The sequence below is a fragment of the Schizosaccharomyces japonicus genome (genome assembly GCF_000149845.2).
Source record: "Schizosaccharomyces japonicus yFS275 unplaced genomic scaffold supercont5.3, whole genome shotgun sequence".
Lineage (NCBI taxonomy): Eukaryota > Fungi > Ascomycota > Schizosaccharomycetes > Schizosaccharomycetales > Schizosaccharomycetaceae > Schizosaccharomyces > Schizosaccharomyces japonicus.
The window spans coordinates 2,975,599-2,988,901 of NW_011627862.1; the positions used below are offsets into that span (position 1 = coordinate 2,975,599).

Here is a 13,303-nt window from a genome sequence, read left to right on the forward strand (position 1 = left end):
GTTCGCCCTTGGGGAACGCGGGTTTAAGTCTTGTCGTGTATGATCCAGTTATCGGGTTTGTTTCGTAGTGACTAAGACCAATAATATATGTCGTTGGTAGAATCTGTTAAAAGCTTTCTATAACAACGAACCAATTAATGCAGAGCTACATAGAATGTTTAAGAGGTTGTGTTTCGACTTCACTTCGTAGGGACAATGAAACAAATGGTACTCGATATATAAAATATGACGAGTCAACGACAAAACTCTGACGAACAACAGTGCGAAGCAGAATTAAAAAAAATACAAAAATTTTGATACGTATTGCTTTAACACGGGCATCATTCGCACTCAAACATTGTTTCCTTTTAGTAATTTGGTGTTCATTTTACGTAAGGACCCCTAACGATGGTCGATTTTACCGTAACGTTTTTTTTTTTTCTGAATGAATCGGCATTAAGCCGACACTAAACGTGTCGCATTGTTGACTAGGCTACACTAAGAACAAGAATAGATAATGAAAAGCCGACGAAAGTTGGGTCAATCCCCTTTGTCGAAGCAAGCGTTGAGCTGTCAGTGGCCTGAATTTACGTCAAGAATGAAATTGGCCTTACTGACTAGAGCAGACTATTTTTCTATAACTAACTAAGGGAATTGTTGCACGTAGCTGCACGTAGCTGCTGCCTGCAGTAGAGTTCGTTATTTGTGCGCAATTCGAAATACAGCGTCTTAGCGAGTGTGAACGCGGCGTCCAGTAATATGTTTTAAACCGAAGACTACAGCGAGGAGTTCGTAAAGCTTTAAACTCAGATCGTTTCAATAAGCGCGCGTCACACAAATGATTGCCAAATAACAGCTCTTGTATCAGAATAACCCTAAGGCTGCTCCAGACTAACCTAGCTGTGACCTAAGGGACCCTTTCGCATTTCAGTTTACTCCGTGCAACACGGTTCGTTACCGTTCGCTACACTAGCGAAACTCGCTAAACAAGTAACACCAACAACAGATGCAAAAAGCAGTCACATAAACATCATCATGGTAAACTCACTCTCTCCTTCTCTGCACACCAAATTCTCCGGAGTCGCAAAATGGTAAGTGAAAGTTGTTCAAATTCGCAGTAGCTGATTTACTAACTTTTAAAAAGCCTCGTCAAATCAACGACATTAAGCTCTTCTTGGAAATTGCCCGCAGAAAGGACGCTTCCTCTGCTCGCATCAAGAAGAACCAGAACAAGGAGATTAAGTTTAAGCTTCGTTGCTCCAAGTACTTGTACACTCTTGTCGTCGCTGATGCCAAGAAGGCTGAGAAGCTCCGTCAATCCCTTCCTCCAGGTATGTTTGTGTGTGCATTATGAGTGGTCTTCATGGGCTACAGATTTGTTTCGTTTTCGCGCGGTTCCTAACCTTTCCTACAGGACTTGTCGTTACTGAGGTCTCCAAGAAGGCCAAGTAGACTCTAGTAGCTTCTACTAGGTTCTCTTGATGGTGTCAATGAAATTCATCTTTGGTTGCCAGTATATTAAGTGGGTAATAGTGGGGGTATTGTTAGTGTAAATGGGCGGAAATGTCAAGTGCTGTAAGCGTCGTTTAAGGTGAGCATGTGGTGGTAAATATTCTCTAAAGCGTTTCGATTGCTGTCGCGTTATTTCGCTCGATGAAAATCTTAATACTTAAGGACTCGCTAAATGTTGCTTTATTTCCACGTGCCTATTCTATTTTCTCGCTCACCACCAACTTTTATCCACACCACCAGAAACCCACCTCTTCCAGTAACAATCACAATGTCGTCTCTGTGTAAGACACGGCTTCAGGAGGAGCGCAAGCAGTGGAGAAAAGATCATCCTTTTGTACGAACATTTTTGTTTCGCCTGAATGCTAACAATGATATAGGGTTTCTTTGCAAAACCCTGCAAGTCCCCGGATGGAGGCCTGGATTTAATGAATTGGACCGTTGGTATCCCAGGCAAACCAAAGACACCATGGGAGGGTGGTCTGTATAAGTTGACTATGATATTCCCTGAAGGTTTGTTTCCTTACCACGAATTGCCTCTGCAACACCGACAACACGATGCGGAAGATGAGCAGGCTGAGTGTTTTTGTCGCTGGTCCTTGTAGTTTTTTTTTTGAAGATGTCACTAACCGTGTTTAGAATATCCCACCCGTCCACCAAAATGTACGTGATGATAATTGTCTAGACTGGATCAGTTGTGATGGCTCGTCATATTGCCCATCACTCAAGTCTCCGTCCGTTCTTCACATTCATAATTGCTCGTTCGATTCTTTCAGCTAACACTTTTGTTCTGTAGGCAAGTTCACACCGCCTCTGTTTCATCCAAACGTATATCCCTCAGGCACTGTGTGTCTCTCAATCCTGAACGAAGAGGAGGGATGGAAGCCGGCCATCACCATTAAACAGATCTTACTGGGTATACAAGACCTTTTGGACGATCCCAACATTGCTTCTCCAGCTCAAACGGAAGCATACACCATGTTCAAGTAAGTTCTGATGACAGCCTATCAACGGCTTCCTCATGCATACGACTTTCTTCCATTCAGTGAACTAACATGAGTTTGCAGAAAAGACCGGACCGAGTACGAAAGACGAGTTCGTATTCAAGCCCGGGAAAATGCCGCCTAGGGGGAAAACCTTGGCGTTTGCACGAATTCCGTTCTGTTCCTATTCTTTTTCTTTTCGTCGTTATTTTTTGCTCCTACTGCTGCCGTACGGGTTATCATAAATCGATCCCACAACTATCATTCCCTTGTCATACCATGAATAGAGACAGAATTAGTGAGAGGGCAGCGAGGGAGCGGGACAACTAAGTTGGATCTTATTGGGGGTTTTGGTTGTTCCCGGCGTTCATGTTTTGATACTGTGCGTACAACTGCTGCTGATAAAACTGCATATATGCCTGATATCCACCGTACGCGGCATACGGATCCATTCCGGGAACAGCGACACCGCTAGGCGTCAAACCTGGGGCCGTTGTACCGGGTGCTGCGCTGATTGCGGGCATGGGCACCGCGGGCATCAAATTCATTTTGGTACCTGGGGCAGCCATGCCCAAGGAAGCAGCGTCAGCAGGCATGGACGGCAGTGGAGCGGCGGCTGCTGCACTCATCGGTGCAGCGGCTGCTGGAAGGGTACCGGCAGCAGCCGTTGCAGCTGGATTATTCGAGGCATAAGGTGTAGAGGAGGAGACGGGTTGTCGAGTGCTGTGATTGGAATTGTGGTTATGATTGTGGCCTCCGCGCTCTCGAGGCGCATTTTTCCATGCTTTAAACTGTTGATGGACGTTCGCAATTAGATCCTCACACAAAGAACGTGCGCGTTGTAAAGAAGCCGCGTCCTGTCCCAAAATGTGAAGGTGAAGCGGCTCATCGCTCTCGCGATTCGTGCTTGATTCGATAAAACCGCTTCCGTGACCTTTGATTTGCACACGAGTGTGTGTTTCTTGTTGGATATGTTTGACGTACGCACCTTGAGGACCAACAATTGCCTGCCGCAGATGAAAGCCGCGTGAGGGCGTCAAATTAACAAACACCTTGTCTTCCAACCACCGCCGACGACCATGATCGTCAGAACTGCTCCCTGCTCCAGCGGACGGGCCAGCTGCACTACTAAGCGGCGTCGCATTGCTGCCTGTAGGCGATGGCCGGTGATGATGGTTGTCATCGTGTCGGAAACGCCGCTCGTCCACCAAAGGACCAACATCCTTGTTAATCCATTTGTCAATCTCATTTATAGCAGCTTGTAGTTGTTCACGGGTTTTAGCAACCACGTGCATATGGAGAGGCGGAACCTTCGCTGTTGCCAATGCTTTGTTTGGATAATACTTTCCTCTCGTGAACAGCTGCACGCCAGTCTTGCTTTGAATATCGCTAATTGTATTTTCCTTGACAAGAATGTATCGATTTCGAACATCGTTGATCTCAACATCTTGAAGGAAAACGCCGTCGCTTTCAATTACCTTGCTGATAATGCTGTGAATGGAAGGCGGAGGAGGTGGTGGAGGAGGAGGAGACGGAAGACGAGATATATTTGACGAAGCAATGGTCCCTGCCCCAGGACGAGGAGAAGCATCTGAAGGCCCGGGAGGAGGTGGAGGAATTGTAGCAGGAGCATTGACAGCTCCCGATCCAGCGACAGGAGCTGCAGAACCGTGAGCAGTGGATTCCGGACTCGCACCTGTTTGCTGAGCCTCCATCAGCTTTTGTTTCTGTATGCTTTCTGCAACCTTGCGAGCGGCAAGAGCAGCGGCTGCGACAGCCGCTTGATCAATGCTTGCTGCAGGCGATGCAGTGGAATCAGTGTCATCTCGACGAACTTGCGACCGATCCATACTACGAGAGCGGGTTCGTCTCGTTGTCGCATCTCTCGAACTATCTCGTCTGGGAGACCGTTCACGGTTCCTGCCGCGGACGTCTCTGTAGTCAAAATTCTCCTCGAAACCACGATCGCGGGTCCGACCTTGACTACGTTCACGCGTCCGTTCGTATTCCTCACGGTCGCTGTTGTCAAAACGGCGTGAACGAAGACGCCGTCCGTCATTGCGATCATAGTCGCCAGCTGCGCTTCCGCGCGGCTCCCTACTGTCCCAGCTTCGTCTGGGTCGGGATGAATTCGACATGCTTTGCTGCACTAGTAGCTACTACCGCTGCTGCGTTGGTTAGAGTAGCCGATATCCTGGTTGTGGTCACGATGTCGGCCTGGTGGTACCGCGGATGTTTGCGGAAGTCCCGCGGAGGTTCCGGGGAAAGCCCCAGAGCAGTATACAAGAAAAAGATGAAAGCAGAAGGGGAAAAACGAAGAAACAGAACCCAAAAATGGATAGGGAAGATGTTGGAGGATGTACACCTAGTACAACTGTTTCCAACACTGGATACGTTTCAAAAATTTGTGAACAGTCTCAACAACCTCAGCGGGATACACAGCGGTAGGATCAAGCTTGTTTGCTAGCACAGTCTCCTCATGGTGTCTGGCTTCGTTGCGAGTCATGGCAACAAAGTTTTCGATGGCAAATGGTTTCGCCGGGTCCCAACGCACGAGAGTGATTTTTTGAGTTTCATGGGGAGGCAAAGCACTACGACCAGCGTAAACTTCCTCAATCAAGTACGACATTTCGGCAGCCGAGAAGCGGTAGTCAAGGTGCACGTTGTCGTTGCGTGCCTCAGCGTGAATTCGCTTAAGAGACTCATCATACAAACGGGGACGAGACTGCGTAGAAATGGGAGCCGTAGGATATTCAGCCAAAGTCGTAAGAATGTGTGTTGCAATGGTAAGACCAAAAATACCAGGCAGAGGACCCATGACGGGAAGAATGCGAACACGGAATTCAGGCAACACACTTAATTCATCGACTTGTCCCTTGGAGAATTCTTCCTCAGACAGCGGCAGCAAGGACGCCTTTTCAGGATCAGGTTTTTCTGACGAGTACACGACACGAATGCCCTCCGTAATTCCACGAAGACGCAAACGACGACGGGTTGCGCGTGACAAAGGATCCTCGGCCGTAGCAGAAATGTCGGCGATGTTGATACGAGTGGGATCCGACTTACAGGCCGAACCTGTCGACGAAATTACACGCAGGTTGTGCTCATGACAGTAGGCCAAAAGGTCCACCTTTGTCTGAATGTTATCAATAGCATCCACGATGAACACGGGTTGGCCTTCCATCAGCAATTCATCCGCATTGTCCTTTTGAAACAGCGTGATACGAGCGTCTACATCCACCCAAGGAGCAAACGATGCTATAGCGTTCTTGAGGGCAACAACCTTAGGCGTGCCAACATCTTTCAGCGTCGCGACAGAATGGCGATTCAGACTGCTCAAAGAAATCTGATCAAAGTCAATGATACGAATTCGACCGACGCCTGAACGTGCCAGCATCACTGTAACCCAACTACCGACACCACCGCATCCAACGACGACAACAAGCGCGTTTCGTAATTGACTCATGCCTTTTTCACCAAAAAACGCGTAATTCCGAGCCAATTGCTCCCGAATCAGTTGCTCCTTCATCTCTGGATCTTCTTCCTTTAGCAACTGCGAAGCCGCTGCGCGTTCTTTCTTGTCAATAGGGAATCCCGTCTCATCGAGCATCACGTCGACCGTCGACTCCTCGCGAAGAAGCTTCTCGTACTTGCGCCGGCTGCATTGCTTGCGTATTTGGATCGTCCCGAGAAGAATCGCAGCCGTAGCTAGCGACGACGAAATTGCGACCCAGGTTCTAGACGAAAACCACTTGGGAGCCATGTTGGCGGAGGGCAGGAGCGTTCAGCAAGGTGACAGAAGGAAAAGGTTTAACGCGTGACGTACCGTTTCCTTGCACATCCCTTAAACCTTAACTCCACGTGGGTGAACGCGGGGAACGTTTAGTGAGGCTTAAATCGAAACGAGCCCACATTCATGCTGTCCAATGCAGCCAAAAACAAAGATCAGAGGTAAAGAAACAGTAATCAGCATTAGAATAATCTACGCATTCGTTTTCCTGTATGAACCGCAAGCTCACCTCATTCTCGTGCTTCCCACCGTTTTTTTCTCGTGCTCCACACATTCGGATTATTGCCATTCGTTGGGTTGTTTCTCCGCTTGTGTCTTAACACTAATGTGATTTAAAGTGTATGAAGAAATCTACCTGAATTGCGACACCGAAACTAATAATTCGTCTTCCAACGCCTGCTAGGACCAATCAAGTTCTGCTCTTTGGCGCAACCGGAGTAGCACCTTTCCGCTATCTCGTTCTCTTCTTCAATTTTCTCTTTCTCACCCCCATTGCATCCCACCTGTGACTTCCTCCCCCCTCATTTCCCCACATATCCCCACAAGCCCCCACTGCCTCCAACACATTCACCACCACAGCATCCCCACTCCCGTTCGTCCCAACACAAACCTGCACCTTCCGGTTTTCCTGTTCACCTCCTTTATCCTGAAAACCTGCACGACAATTGTGTCTGGCCGACTTCGCTCATTGCCGCCTCTTCCATCTTCTCAACCGGAAACAACTTTCTATCGCCTTAACTGTGCGTTCTGTAATTTTCGGAGACATTTGTCAGTAAAACGTTTAGAACGGGATTCTTGCTGGTCAGTATAAAGGGATCGTAGATATTGAGTTTTCTTGTTTTCGTCGCGTGTTCTTTCGTCGGAAAAAAACGCTCCGAAATAACTTAGTCACGTATTTTCTGGATTGGAATTAAAGGTCGCGTCGAAACTTGGACGCTCCAGTCTACTCAAGCTACCAGAAACGGAATTTCTGGCATCAGCACGAACTCGTCGTGAATTTGTGTGTCTAGACTGAATATCCTGTGTGTATTTTTTTTTTCTAAATCACAGGGTTTATCACGTTTAGACCTGTGAACTGTGTGTGTTTCTACTCAAACAGAAACATTCTATTTAAACAAGGACGTGAACGTAGCAAACGTGAACGTCAACATCGTTTGTAAGCAGCATCACATTGTGTGAGGCTTGTTAACAACGAATTGTACAACGTCTATACGTTTAGTCGTAACGGGCTTGGTTTCGTCTGTCTCGACACATTATTAAAAGCGGTATTGGTTGTGGAAATACCCGCTCTTCAGGCTTATTTCGTTCATTTTTAAACCTTGAACCCTTTGAGCAGCTCTTCTTAATTCCACTAGGACACTTGTGCGTTTATCAAACCGAATTTTGATTTTAGCACTGTTTATTTTTTTTTCTGCTCAATCGCTCTCACTCCTTGATTTCAACCCTTTCGCCCTCTTTTTTACAACTTTTAAACTTCATCTTCCACATGCCTTCCGTTGTTCACGACGAAAATTTTAATGAGATGAGCGCTGAGTCGGGCTTGCGGAAGCGAAAGTCGGCGGTCGAACGGTCGGAAAAGCCATCTTTCAGAAAAAGTTCGAAGAATGATAATTGTGCGCCATCCCTTTCTGACCCGTCGTGGTATCTGACTCCAGATGGTAAGAAAAAGGTTGCTGCTCCTTTATTTTTCGTGATATGGCAAAAGGAAATTTCCTTAGCAGCCATTTTGTCTTTCATCATTGCAATGTTCATTCCAGGGCTCCGCGACTTTGCTCGTCCGTTTTTGTTCCTCTCGTACGAGCGGCCCGACGGCTTATATGGTAAGGGAATCAAAGACGTGGCTTTTACGACCTACTGGATTATCCTTTTCACCTATGCGCGCGCGGCCTTTATGGACTATATATGTCGGCCATTTATCGTATGGTACGGTGTGCGCCGACGCAAGACGGTTGTTCGTTTTTGTGAACAGGCTTGGTGTTTTGTGTACTACTTTACGTCCTGGCTCTTAAGTCTTTACCTGTACAGAACTGGCGGCTACTGGGCGGATGAGAGACTACTTTTTGTTGATTATCCTCAACGGTTCAACACTGCTCTGTTCAAGTGGTACTATCTGACACAGCTTAGTTTCTGGTTACAGCAATTTGTTGTTCTGCATATTGAAGAGCGTCGTGCTGATCATTGGCAAATGTTCGGCCACCATGTAATTACGAGTTCGCTTGTTGGACTTAGTTACCTCTTCAACATCACCCATGTCGGAAATGCTATCCTTTATCTCTTCGATTTTTCGGATTTCATTCTCAGTGGTTCAAAAATGATGAAGTATATGAATTTTGGTCGGATTTGCGACTATGCTTTTGTTTCTTTCATGCTTAGCTGGGTCTATACACGGCACTACTTATACTCTCGCATCGTTAGTGTCGTTATCCATCACCTTCCTACGATTATCGGTGGTTTGCGTCTTGATCTCGCGTCGGGCTTTCTGTTCAACCGTCCCATTTACTATAACTTCATCTTTCTTTTGGTATTCTTGCAGGTTCTTGTCTACTTGTGGTTTGCTATGATCGTCAAAGTCGCTTTCAGAGTCGTGACGGGTGCTGGCGCCGTGGACAGTCGCTCTGATGATGAAGGGGGGGATCAAAAGACTGCTCAAAGTCCGTAGAAGGAGTGTATGTTGAGCACAGCTTCTCTCGTTGATTGATTAAAGGTACCGTCATCCCCCACCCGTGTCCTGCATTACTTTGTTCTTTTGTCATTCATTATCCCCGGACGGTCCGAGTTTCTTCGTCAGCCGGACTGTTGCTCACACATTACATACTACAGATTAGATTTCATTATTTTTTACCTAAACACTCGATGTTAGGTGTGATGTTACGTGTTGTGTGTATGTATGTATATTGTATAGAGTGTGGGCATTATAAAGTCGTTAATGTTTGAAGTAATTGCTTATTGAATAGAGTTTAAACAGATATATGTCTAAAGGTACAGATGGTAAGCGTTTTTTTCTGAAGTACAGATTTGTTTATGAGGGCGGCTGTGTTTACATTCAGTTGTTACTCTTTTTGTTTACATAGAGTTTATAGACAAGGCTGTAATAACAAGGAGGATTTAGAAAGAGAAAATATTATTAAATTAAACGGGACCAGCTATTACTTGCGAATTACTATCACAGAAATGGTGTCAACAGAAAAAAAGGGAAAGTATTTTACAAAAGCGTGCGGTATCTTCAATGAATCCTCGCAGTTGCCATTAATGGCAGCTCGGTTAGCGATGAGAAGCACGGCAGGGAAACAGACATGCATTGGTGCCGTACAAGTAGGATCAAGCAGTATCGTTCAGAAAAGTGCTCAGACACAAACCAGACCTGTGCAAACAAATGATAGAGTGACCAAAGTTAATCCCCCTATCATGGCTTCTCTCGGCAACAAACATCAGAAAGACTATTTCACCGGAGAGTACGCGAGAAACATCTATCGCGTATGTCATCAAGCATTACGAGGGCATGAAAATCAAAGTGAAGAAAATGTGTTAAGAACATACTGTACTAGCGTATTGGCTTCACCGGATTCTTGCCAGGAGAATCTTATTTCATCAACCCTGTCCGGTCCAACAAGTGATAGAGAAGACACAATGCTACCAAGCGGTGAATCTAGTGAATGGCCAGAACAGCTTCTTTTAGGTCTGAGTACAGATGAATTGGAAGATATTTTGCAATCCTCGTCAGAAGCATCTGAATACGATGTCTTAATATCGACACGTAACCAAAGTTCCGGAAGGATACCGCCAGCTTGTGAGGAACGAAGCTGCAATCATGTAATTGACCATCGCGAAGGCTTTCGCCCGTTTCGATTGCCCGGGATGGTGCCATTTGGCAGGCTTGTTTAGGAAGCTGTTCAAGAAACGTTATTATACTCCCCATAACAAAACTGTGTGCAACATTACACACCTTTGTCAGCAAAAAGAAAGTGACAGGAGAACACAAACAACAAGCAAAAGGGAAGAAAAGGATCTAAAAAGGATGACAAACAGGGCTTCTTAGATTCGTATAAATGTTACAAATTGTGAACAACATGGTTGTAAAGGAAGATTGTGAAGAAGTGCACTTAGGAAAATGATTATGGAGAAACTTACTTCAACGGTACAGACAATGTACATTATCTTTCGGGATGTTTTTTTTTTTTTAAAAATGCTTTTTGAAAAAGCGTCTAATAGAACGGAAACGCTTTCCCTTAAAAGAGGTTTTCTCTTCAAAAGATGAGTCCGGAAGGGCTGCATTCTGTCGAGATGCAGAAGTATCATTTGCTTTTTGAGAAGACATCCCGTCACCTCTAAGCGTAGTAAAAGCAAAAGAGCTTGTATTGCGTCGTCCATCGACGCCCGCGTTAATAGAAGATTGTGCAAAATCAGCGGTGTAACGTTCTCTTGGGGCATATTCTTGTCTAAGACTCAGACGGCTACGATCCAACGTACCGTATGAGGGATTATAACCGGAATACTCATTTGCGTCAAACGTTTGTGTTTGACTACGTTCGGATTTGTTTTTTGAGCGCAAGCGACTAAAGAAACCCTTCTTTTTGCTTGCAGAAGCACGTTTAAAACTGCTTCCCGAAGCGACAGAAACGTTGTCGCTCATAGACCGCATAGGAGGTACCATTTCATTTTGCAAGCGTGGTTGCACAATGGGTTGCGGCGGTACTGCCGTTGTCTGTAACGAAGCATCCATATTTCGTAAGGTTTCTTCGACTCTGCGACGAGCGGCTTCCTCCAACGAAATTGGAGTGCGCTGACTTGTTGCTACTGAGTTCAATGATTCCTCGTATCCACTATATGCTTTTTGAGGCTCGTAGCGCGAAGCAGAGAGACGTACAGGGCTTCGTTCATCGGCGTTGAGAGAAAGAGGATAAGCATCATTTCGAGTGTTCCCAGACTCTGAAATATTAATTGCAGGAACAGAACGTGTCGGGGTTTGTTCAAGCCGCCTCATTTGAGGGTTCTTGGTGCCGGTATTTGCATTATGGCTTTCATTATATCCGCCAATGGCAGGTGGTTTGACACCATCAAAGTGGTCGGGTGCATCCTCAAAGTCGCTGTCACTGGGCGTGACAGTGGATATTGTTTCTGAGAGGCTTACATGCTTCCTGGGTGATGCACGGAGACTTGGGTGAGCGGAATGCAAAATTCCGTTCGCCGGTTTCTTTATAGATACTGTTGGAGACAAGTATCCAGTTGGTTCCGTTGTTTGCGTTAATTTTCTTCCTGAATGTGAAGGGATTGCTGCAGAAGAAGGAACATTAAGGGAAAGCACCGGCTTGCTGCTGGAGTAATTCGGCTGTTGAAAGGATTCAACTGATGGTTGTGCACTATGTGCACGGCTATTAATTGGGCCACTGCTTGTTGGACGTTGACGTCCATAAACTGTAGTGGGAGGACGAGGTGCAGAACTCATGTTCGGACTCGAAGGCATATATTCCCCTTCGCGAATGATCGGTGAGGGCGGTCCTTGTCTGACTTTTGCAGCCTTGCTAAGTGAAACACGGACTGCACTGGGAGAGGCAGGCGGCTGAGAGATGTAGCTACTATTTTGGTGTTTGTAACGAATGGGTTCAGCAGAAGATTCGGAGGACAGCGTATCCCAGTTTGCTGGTGATGATTGATCCAATGAAGACGCATTTTTACCAAATTGTGAGAATTGCTCATGATAAGTGGCACTATTTCGGTTATATCGCTGTGGAGAACGCGTATAAGAGGTAGGAGGAGTCATCATGGAGTAACTTCGAGCAGTAGATACATAAACAGGCTGTTTCTGACGTTGATAGTGCACAGAACTTCGCGTATTAAGCTGTTTAGAAGGACTCTCATGTCTATAGTTTTGACTTCCATTATACGGGGACCGTAAACTGTAGAGAGAGTTCGGATTTTGTCGTGGAACATTTACTGACGTATCAGTCAAAACTTTAGAAGGACTTCGTTTGAAAAGAGCCGCTGCAGCTGCCGCCGCCGGCAATTTTGACTTATACGCATCCATACGCTCCTGAGAGACATGACTAACTGGATATGCTGACATCGCAACGAATCCTATAAAAGATTGCACAAAATACGAAAAGGAGCGACCAATTCACGATATACCTTTTCGTCTTTATTTCCTTTACCTCTGCTTCAACAAATTACCTTAAAAAAGCAGTTCAAAATGGCAACCGTGAACAATACCAGCACAATAATTATCTCAACTGGGTTTAGAGTGGAACGCTCTGGTTAGGTTCGCATTAACGTTTGAACCCTGCTTTGCGTCAAGGGCTCTTACGTCAATAGTATGACGTTTACCGCTCGAAGGGCGCGTTTTTCGCTTCTTTCGATGATTGGTTGAGCGGAAGACGTCTTCCACTCAAGTTGCCTAAAACGAAATGCACGAATAACAGGAAACAAGATGAGAGAAGAACAGGAAAAAAAAGACGAGTATGAGAGTATTTTCCGCTTGACGGGAAGAGCGGTCCATTGGAGTTGTTGGTCCGTTTCGTAAAGACGCTCTGATCCGTGTTGCAGTAAAAAACCGAACAAAAACATCAAACGTCATATAAATGTATCTTGAATTAAAGGAACAAAAAAAAAAATAATAAATAATAAATAAAAATCAATATAAATATAAATATAAATATAACTAAAAAAAAAATTAAAAATTCTAAAAATGTAAAAAAGACTAAATTTCTTCCAAAGTTATGTTGTTTCTCGTTTGTTACTTTGTCATATTGGTTTCTGCATTCCACAAGAATATTCTTTTAAAGAGAAAATGAATTCTTTAATGTATGGTCATATATATATAGACATATTTTAACATCATCGAATTAATGAAAAAACGCATTTTAACACTATTGATACGACTATGAACTAGGTATAATTGTCTTTTAAAAGTTCTCTAATGCATTTGAATTGTTTATTTCTTGTTTTGCTTTCCAAGAGTTGCCCCTTCCTCTGTATGTCACCACTTTGTACGCGTCTCGCGACGCGCGCGTAGTGTTAAAGATGCGACGCGTACACGAGCTTATGAACA

The 13,303-nt window shown here is 45.3% G+C and overlaps 7 protein-coding genes across 7 annotated transcripts; 4 read left to right on the top strand and 3 right to left on the bottom strand.

Moving 5' to 3' along the window:
* Positions 1-1,067: 1,067 nt before the first annotated feature.
* On the top strand, positions 1,068-1,431 carry SJAG_02081 (60S ribosomal protein L38; the record flags this gene model as incomplete). Its single annotated transcript, XM_002173264.1, has 3 exons — positions 1,068-1,070; positions 1,124-1,310; positions 1,394-1,431. 3 exons carry the CDS (start codon positions 1,068-1,070, stop codon positions 1,429-1,431), a joined length of 228 nt encoding a protein of 75 aa, XP_002173300.1.
* A 201-nt stretch (positions 1,432-1,632) lies between these two features.
* SJAG_02083 (RNA-binding protein) lies at positions 1,633-4,701 on the bottom strand. Its single transcript, XM_002173266.2, has one exon. The coding sequence runs from the start codon at positions 4,607-4,609 to the stop codon at positions 2,810-2,812; it is 1,800 nt and encodes a 599-aa protein (XP_002173302.2). The 5' UTR covers positions 4,610-4,701; the 3' UTR covers positions 1,633-2,809.
* On the top strand, positions 1,709-2,819 carry SJAG_02082 (SUMO conjugating enzyme Hus5). Its single transcript, XM_002173265.2, has 5 exons — positions 1,709-1,825; positions 1,869-2,001; positions 2,128-2,151; positions 2,285-2,474; positions 2,556-2,819. Exons 1-5 carry the CDS (start codon positions 1,760-1,762, stop codon positions 2,614-2,616), a joined length of 474 nt encoding a protein of 157 aa, XP_002173301.1. The 5' UTR covers positions 1,709-1,759; the 3' UTR covers positions 2,617-2,819.
* On the bottom strand, positions 4,635-6,248 carry SJAG_02084 (moeb/ThiF domain-containing protein). Its single transcript, XM_002173267.2, has one exon. It carries the CDS (start codon positions 6,232-6,234, stop codon positions 4,837-4,839), a length of 1,398 nt encoding a protein of 465 aa, XP_002173303.1. The 5' UTR covers positions 6,235-6,248; the 3' UTR covers positions 4,635-4,836.
* Positions 6,249-6,883: 635 nt separating this feature from the next.
* Positions 6,884-9,257, top strand: SJAG_02085 (sphingosine N-acyltransferase Lag1). The gene has a single exon (XM_002173268.2). The coding sequence runs from the start codon at positions 7,748-7,750 to the stop codon at positions 8,918-8,920; it is 1,173 nt and encodes a 390-aa protein (XP_002173304.1). The 5' UTR covers positions 6,884-7,747; the 3' UTR covers positions 8,921-9,257.
* Positions 9,258-9,384: 127 nt separating this feature from the next.
* Positions 9,385-12,553, bottom strand: SJAG_02087 (hypothetical protein). The gene has a single exon (XM_002173270.2). It carries the CDS (start codon positions 12,320-12,322, stop codon positions 10,439-10,441), a length of 1,884 nt encoding a protein of 627 aa, XP_002173306.1. The 5' UTR covers positions 12,323-12,553; the 3' UTR covers positions 9,385-10,438.
* Positions 9,505-10,424, top strand: SJAG_02086 (hypothetical protein). The gene has a single exon (XM_002173269.2). It carries the CDS (start codon positions 9,511-9,513, stop codon positions 10,141-10,143), a length of 633 nt encoding a protein of 210 aa, XP_002173305.2. The 5' UTR covers positions 9,505-9,510; the 3' UTR covers positions 10,144-10,424.
* Positions 12,554-13,303: the final 750 nt, after the last annotated feature.